The sequence below is a fragment of the Palaemon carinicauda genome, chromosome 15 (genome assembly GCF_036898095.1).
Source record: "Palaemon carinicauda isolate YSFRI2023 chromosome 15, ASM3689809v2, whole genome shotgun sequence".
Taxonomy (NCBI): domain Eukaryota; kingdom Metazoa; phylum Arthropoda; class Malacostraca; order Decapoda; family Palaemonidae; genus Palaemon; species Palaemon carinicauda.
Window position 1 is genome coordinate 72,670,047 of NC_090739.1, and position 6,767 is coordinate 72,676,813.

General features: G+C 40.7%; 1 protein-coding gene across 3 annotated transcripts in view; it reads right to left on the reverse strand.

Moving 5' to 3' along the window:
- The window catches only part of LOC137654666 (rhomboid-related protein 2-like), a 206,896-nt gene that overhangs the window by 21,912 nt on the left and 178,217 nt on the right, over positions 1-6,767 (reverse strand). For all 3 annotated transcript variants that reach the window (XR_011046674.1, XM_068388512.1, XM_068388513.1), the window contains exon 7: positions 629-808. Coding sequence is in view for 2 of the 3 variants with exons in the window: in XM_068388512.1 (XP_068244613.1) it covers positions 629-808 (180 nt within the window). In the remaining variant the exon portion in view is untranslated. The remainder of the gene's footprint in view (positions 1-628; positions 809-6,767) is intronic.

Genomic DNA, 6,767 nt, shown 5'->3' on the forward strand with positions numbered 1-6,767 from the left:
CCTATTTACAGATTCAAACAGATTACTGAAATAAAACATGCAACAGCAATCCTCTATTACCTCAGACAGATGCATAATGTCGAGTCCCACTCTTGGATTCTGTCCAGTAAAAAATAAAAACCACAGGCAAGACATACTCAGCAACAGAGGCATGCCCTTTCTCTAAGATATTAGTATCTGATGTCAGAGGAAGGAAATTTACTTTTAAACCACTCTAACTACATCAAGAATTATTCTGGTGTCTACTATCAAAGTTGATACACTAGTAAAACCCTTTATTTCACTCATGAACCAAAAGAAATGTTTCTAAATGATCCTTATGAGAACATTCTACATCCAATGGAGATTCAGGAAAATTAAAATATTCTACAAATTTGTGACAATTCTCCATAGGAACTGCTGTACAGCAAAATTTTCAAGATGTGAAGTAGAACAGGCCATCTTAACCAATTACAGCTAGAAGGTCCAATTCCTTTGTTAAGGTCATGTATTTGTTGAAGGGAAAGAGAAAGGGAAAAATTTTAAATTTTATAGGCAAGCATCAATTAAACCGAGCTCCTGGAGAAGAAGCAATATGAGCATTACAGGAGGTTCAAAGAAATAATATACAAAATCATACTACACTTACTTTTGTAGTTGTACCAGTAATATTCATGTATGCAAAAACGCTTACATCAGTAGCCATCAGCGTACCTAATACCAGAAGTCGTACCCAATTGAAAGGCATTTCAGCCCAATTAATTATCACATTAGCTAAATGGGCAGCTATCAGAGCATAGCAGCCACCTGATGCACCAACCAAATACGACTGAAAAATACAAAATAGTTGAATTAGATACACATTATACATGATTTAATATAGCTTGTAGAATGAATAATACATACTGTATACAGTAATGGGAGGTAAATCAGTTGTTGTTTGCGGATGATACTGCACTGGTTGCGGACGCGGAAGAGGAGCTTAGCCGATTAGTGACAGAATTTGGAAGGGTGTGTAAGAGAAGGAAGTTGAGAGTTAATGTGGGTAAGAGTAAGGTTATGAGATGTACGAGAAGGGAAGGTGGTACAAGGTTAAATGTCATGTTGAATGGAGAGTTACTTGAGGAGGTGGATCAGTTTAACCCTTTAAGGACCAAATAGCCCAAACGGGATCTTTAAAACAGCTACTTTTGGGTAGTCGTGGTGAACATGTTTATGCCTGTCTGAAATTGACGCTTTGGCAACTCATAGAGACACGCCTCTGCTCTTCGAATCAGCCAATCAGAAGCCGCCTGCCCTTCTCGCCAAGTCTGTAGCTCCTTCCAAAGACACCTCACTTGTGCTCCAGCCGCAAAAGTGTCAAGACCCGTCGCAGTAACGTCCACGTTCCTCCCCCCCCCGACCTTCGTAATCATGGTAAGTACACAGTGACTGTAGGATAGTGAAGCCGAGTGATATGTTTACCTTTTGATGTGGGTTTCAATGGCTGTAGTGTTACTGACGTGTCATAGTGACTATCGGAAAAAGTATAGATCCCGCATGGGCTACCTCGGTCGAGTTTAGGCGGACCACGCTCATCCAATATGGGATCTATTGGACCGTAACGGTTCTACCGCGCACTAGGTTACGACGCACATCGTTTTTGCAATTTATTTTAGTGATTGTCTGAGACATTTGTGAATAGTTTTGACCATATTTGTAGAAATAATAGTGATGATTTAGATATGTTAGGCTCATGTGCATTCAAAATATTACCTTACAAGGGATTAAATTACTTTTTTGTTAGGCAGTTACATTTTTTTCATTACATGATTTTAATTTTTTTTTTTTTTGCAGTTTCGTGGCCATACGTTTTATGGGCATCGCAACGCTGCATTGGAGACTCAGGAACGTACACCATGGGTTGCCCCTGACGATGCTGAAGGAAGTGATGTCGACGTGAGCCCTTTGGATGTCGACAGTGATGACGACGACCCTTCGTACGTTCCTGACGACGAAGGCCTTAATCTGGAGGATGCTTTTGACCCTCCCAATGCTAGAGGTTAGTATGAGAGAGAGAGAGAGAGAGAGAGAGAGAGAGAGAGAGAGAGATGGAGATGGAGATGGAGATGGAGAGAGAGAGAGAGAGAGAGAGAGAGAGAGAGAGAGAGAGAGAGAGAGAGAGAGAGAGAGAGAGAGAGATTTGTTTAAAAAAAAAATTTAAAAGCCTAGTTGTTACAATGGTTGCTCTTTAAATTTGTTTTCATTGTGTTGCTCTTTAAATTTTTGTAAACAATAAGTATTTTTTAAACTTATTTGTGTACTTGCATACTCACTGACATACACATGCACACACATGCATACTCACTGACATACACATGCACACACATTCATACTCACTGACATACACATGCACACACATGCATACTCACTGACATACACAAGCACACACATGCTTACTCACTGACATACACATGCACACACATTCATACTCACTGACATACACATGCACACACATGCATACTCACTGACATACACATGCACACACATGCATGCACACACACCAGCACACACGGTTCATTTACTGTTTCACTTATTTATTCTTGTTTCAGGTCGCAGGGTCAATGTTGTTGTCCCTCAGGAGATGCCTGTGGAAGAGGAAGGTGAAGGTGAGGTTAACCCTAAGAGGCCTCGTGTTGGTGAATGGAAGAACGACGACATTGACATCCAACCCCTGCCCGACTTCATTCATCCACAGCCGGACTTCTTGAGGGAACCTTATGAGTATTTCTCTCAGTTCTTCACAGCTGAATTGAGGGATCACATCGTTTTCCAGTCCAACCTGTACTCAAGACAGAAGGATGTAGGCAGTAACTTCCACATATCAGAAGAGGATGTCATGGTTTTCCTTGGCCTCATCATATACATGGGCCTGGTTCCTCTCCCTAGCATCGTCGACTTCTGGGCCGTGAAGACCAGGATTCCTCAGGTTGCAGACTTCATGTCCAGGAACCGCTTCAAGGCCATTCGATCATCACTTCACTTCAACGACAATGACCAGGCAGCAGGCTCCCAAGATCGGTTCTTCAAGGTGAGAGTCCCCTTCAGCAAGGTCACCAGAGAGTTCCTGAAAGTTCCCGAGACTCCTATCCATTCCATTGATGAAGTGATGGTTGCCTACAAGGGCACAAGGGCTGGTAACCTTCGCCAGTATGTAGCCAAGAAGCCTGACAAGTGGGGCTACAAGTTGTTCTGCCGCTCCAGCGTGGATGGATTTGTGCATGATATTCTTATGTACCAAGGGGAGACAACCTTTGTGAGCCACCCTACTCAGCTGTCTGAAGAGGAGAATGCCATGTCTGTCACTTCCAAGTTTGTTGTCTCCCTTGTTAAGACCATCAAGGACCCAAGTCACGCAGCAATGTATGCAGACAACTACTTCACCAGTATAGGGTTGGCTAAGTACCTGAGATCGAAGTATGGATGCCGGTATGTGGGAACTGCCAGGGAAAACCGAGTTGGACATCCTCCCCTGAAGTCTGTGAAGGAGATGAGCAAGAAGACGACGCAAAGGGGCACACTGGACTACGTCTCTTCTGATGGCATCCTCGTTGCAAGATGGAAGGACAACAGCGTCGTGACAATCTTGTCCACTGATGTCGGTGTCAACCCCATGGGAACAGTGGAGCGGTACGACAGGGCACAGAAGAAGAAGGTTCCCATTCCTTGTCCATCTGCCATCCAGATGTACAACAACCGCATGGGTGGCATCGACAAAAGTGACATGTTGACACACCTCTACAAGACCCCCTTCAGAGCAAAGAGGTACTACATGAGGCTCTTTGCTTACCTCCTGGACCTGATCATCTGCAACGCTTGGATTCTGTACAAGAGGGATTGCTTGGCTTTGCAGACGAACCCAAAGCCCCTCAAGGACTTCCGACTGGATATCTCCAATTGGCTGAGAAGTTTCAAGACATCAAACTTCAGGATTACTAGAAATTCTCTTGGCACCAGGGATGTCCCTTTGCCCAAAAGGGGCCAACGGGCAGTTTTGCCAAGTATAGAGTCACGCCAGGATGCCACTGCCCTACACATGCCAAAGCATGTCACCATGAGGCAGACCTGCAAGTTCTGTTCAACTGCAGGCCACATCCACAGGTCTCGCTGGATGTGTGAGGAGTGCAAGGTGGCCCTTTGCCTCACTGAAAATCGTAATTGTTTTGCTTTGTTTCATAAGATTTCCAAGTAATTTTTGTTTTTGCTCTTTTTCAATAGATTTTAAAGTAAGTTTTATAATGTTTCTATTTTATCAATGATGAGTAAGGTTTATTATATTTTTTGCATTTTCAGAGTATTTTTGTATTTTTATAGTATTTTTGTATTTATTGAATATTGTATTTTCTTGTATTTATAACGTATTTCTTATTTAATTAAATTGTTAAGCCATATATGTGTTTCTGTTATACATTGGCACTATAAAAAAACTTTCTGTTATACATTAGAACTAAAAAAACAATGTTGGGCGAAACTTCAAAATCTGTGCCGTTATGGTCCAATAGATCCCATATGGGATGAGCGTGGTCCGCGTAAACTCGCCCAAGGTACCCAAATGGGATACTTCATTGCATGCAATTATTTCGGTAATTTGGAAAATTTTTTAAAAGTACACAAGAATAAAAAGGTCTTGTATTTTCTAATACTACAACATACTAAAAGGAATTTTTAAAGTTTCCCATAAAACCTAGGGTGGACCTTAAAGGGTTAAGTACTTGGGGTCTGTTGTTGCAGCAAATAGTGGAGTGGAAGCAGATGTACGTCAGAGAGTGAATGAAGGATGCAAAGTGTTGGGGGCAGTTAAGGTAGTAGTGAAAAATCGAGGGTTGGGCATAAATGTAAAGAGAGTTCTGTATGAGAAAGTGATTGTACCAACTGTGATGAATGGATCGGAGTTGTGGGGAATGAAAGTGACAAAGAGACAGAAATTGAATGTGTTTGAGATGAAGTGTCTAAGGAGTATGGCTGGTGTATCTCGAGTCAATGGGAGAAGTACAAGAGGAAGGCCAAGGTTTGGCTGGATGGATGGAGTGAAGGAAGCTCTGGGTGATAGAAGGATAGATGTGAGAGAGGCAAGAGAGTGTGCTAGAAATAGGAATGAATGGCGAGCGATTGTGACGCAGTTCCGGTAGGCTCTGCTGCTTCCCCCGGGGCCTTGGGTGACCGCGGAGGTAGCAGCAGTAGGGGATTCAGCGTTATGAAGCTTCATCTGTGGTGGATAACGGGGGGAGGGTGGGCTGTGGCACCCTAGCAGTACCAGCCAAACTCGGTTGAGTCCCTTGTCGGCTGGGAGGAACGCAGAGAGGAGAGGTCCCCTTTTTTGTTTAATTTGTTTGATGTTGGCTACCCCCCAAAATTGGGGGAAGTGCCTTGGTATATGTATATGTATGTATGTATGTATTTATAAATTCAACCTATTTTAAACCTGTCATACACTAAAAACCCTTTCTTATGCTTAAACTTACCTTTACTGTAGACACAACCTTACATATACATAAAAGAAAAAATTAAAATCGGTCATTAAAGTACGTACTACTCAACCAAGTTACTATATGTCCATTTACTGTGATAAAAAATACTTCTGTAATTAAGTTGAATAGGATTTTGATAAAACATTTCAATTAACTCTATCCAATAACAATGCATGTAATATCCACACATTAGTATTGCATTATGATATAAAATCTACAAATTTACGTCTTTTCCGTTGTTTATGTTTGTAAGATTATTGAGACTGCCAATACACTTTCCAAATCTGCTGATTTCAGCAAACTAATAAAGGATTTTTTTTTTCTAGCTAAAAGACAATTACTACTTGACTACATAAAGGTATAGTTGACCCTTCATCATAGGAGGAGGTTATGTAACATAGACAACCTTGAAGAGCAAAAAAATCACACACAATTGGTGCCCTTGGGTCAATAAACTCTAGCTCTCCTAACCAATTAACCACTCTCTACTTGCAGTTGCTTAACACCACAAATAACACACAACATTGTTTGCAAGTACCCCACAAACTGTACTATAGGTTTTATTACAGCAACTGTATAAAATAATAGGTACTGTACTGTACAATCTCGTATCTTTATATCCTTTCCTTAATAAACTCTTAAATCATCTATAACACTAAATAAACTAAACCAATGCCCCCGTTATACGAATGAGTTCCATTCCTGAAGCAACTATAGTTAAGCGAAATTTGGTCATCAAAGAGCATTTTCCCATGGACTTCCATTGTAAACACACATACGTTCCTACGGGCTCACCAAAGTTCACTTGTTTTCCAACACAAGGCTTAATATACAATAATGAAATAGAATACTTGAAAAATATGTTTCATTAATATTAAGGTAATAGTAACCACACAGCAACAGTTTACAGTAGAATGTATACTTTGTTTCTAGGAGTAGGAAAAAAAAAAATTAAAATACCACAGTAATAATTTCAATGGTGTAGTCGCCCCCTTATATATAGCAGTGAACGATAGTACAGTATTAAGAAAAACTAAGTTATTCGCTGTATGAAACATGCAAGCAAAACAAATATAACCTAATAATGAAAAGCAAGCGTGGTAAGCTAGGGTATGAAACCCACAACCAAGTCTAAAATTAAACTTTGATATTCCATTAACTCAATAGTAAATAAAATACGAGATTAAAGTATCTTACAAAAAGTAATCGACTTATGAATGCTTGACTTTACTAACGCTTTTTTAACTGTGATGACATCACAAGTATTTCGGAAATGATACA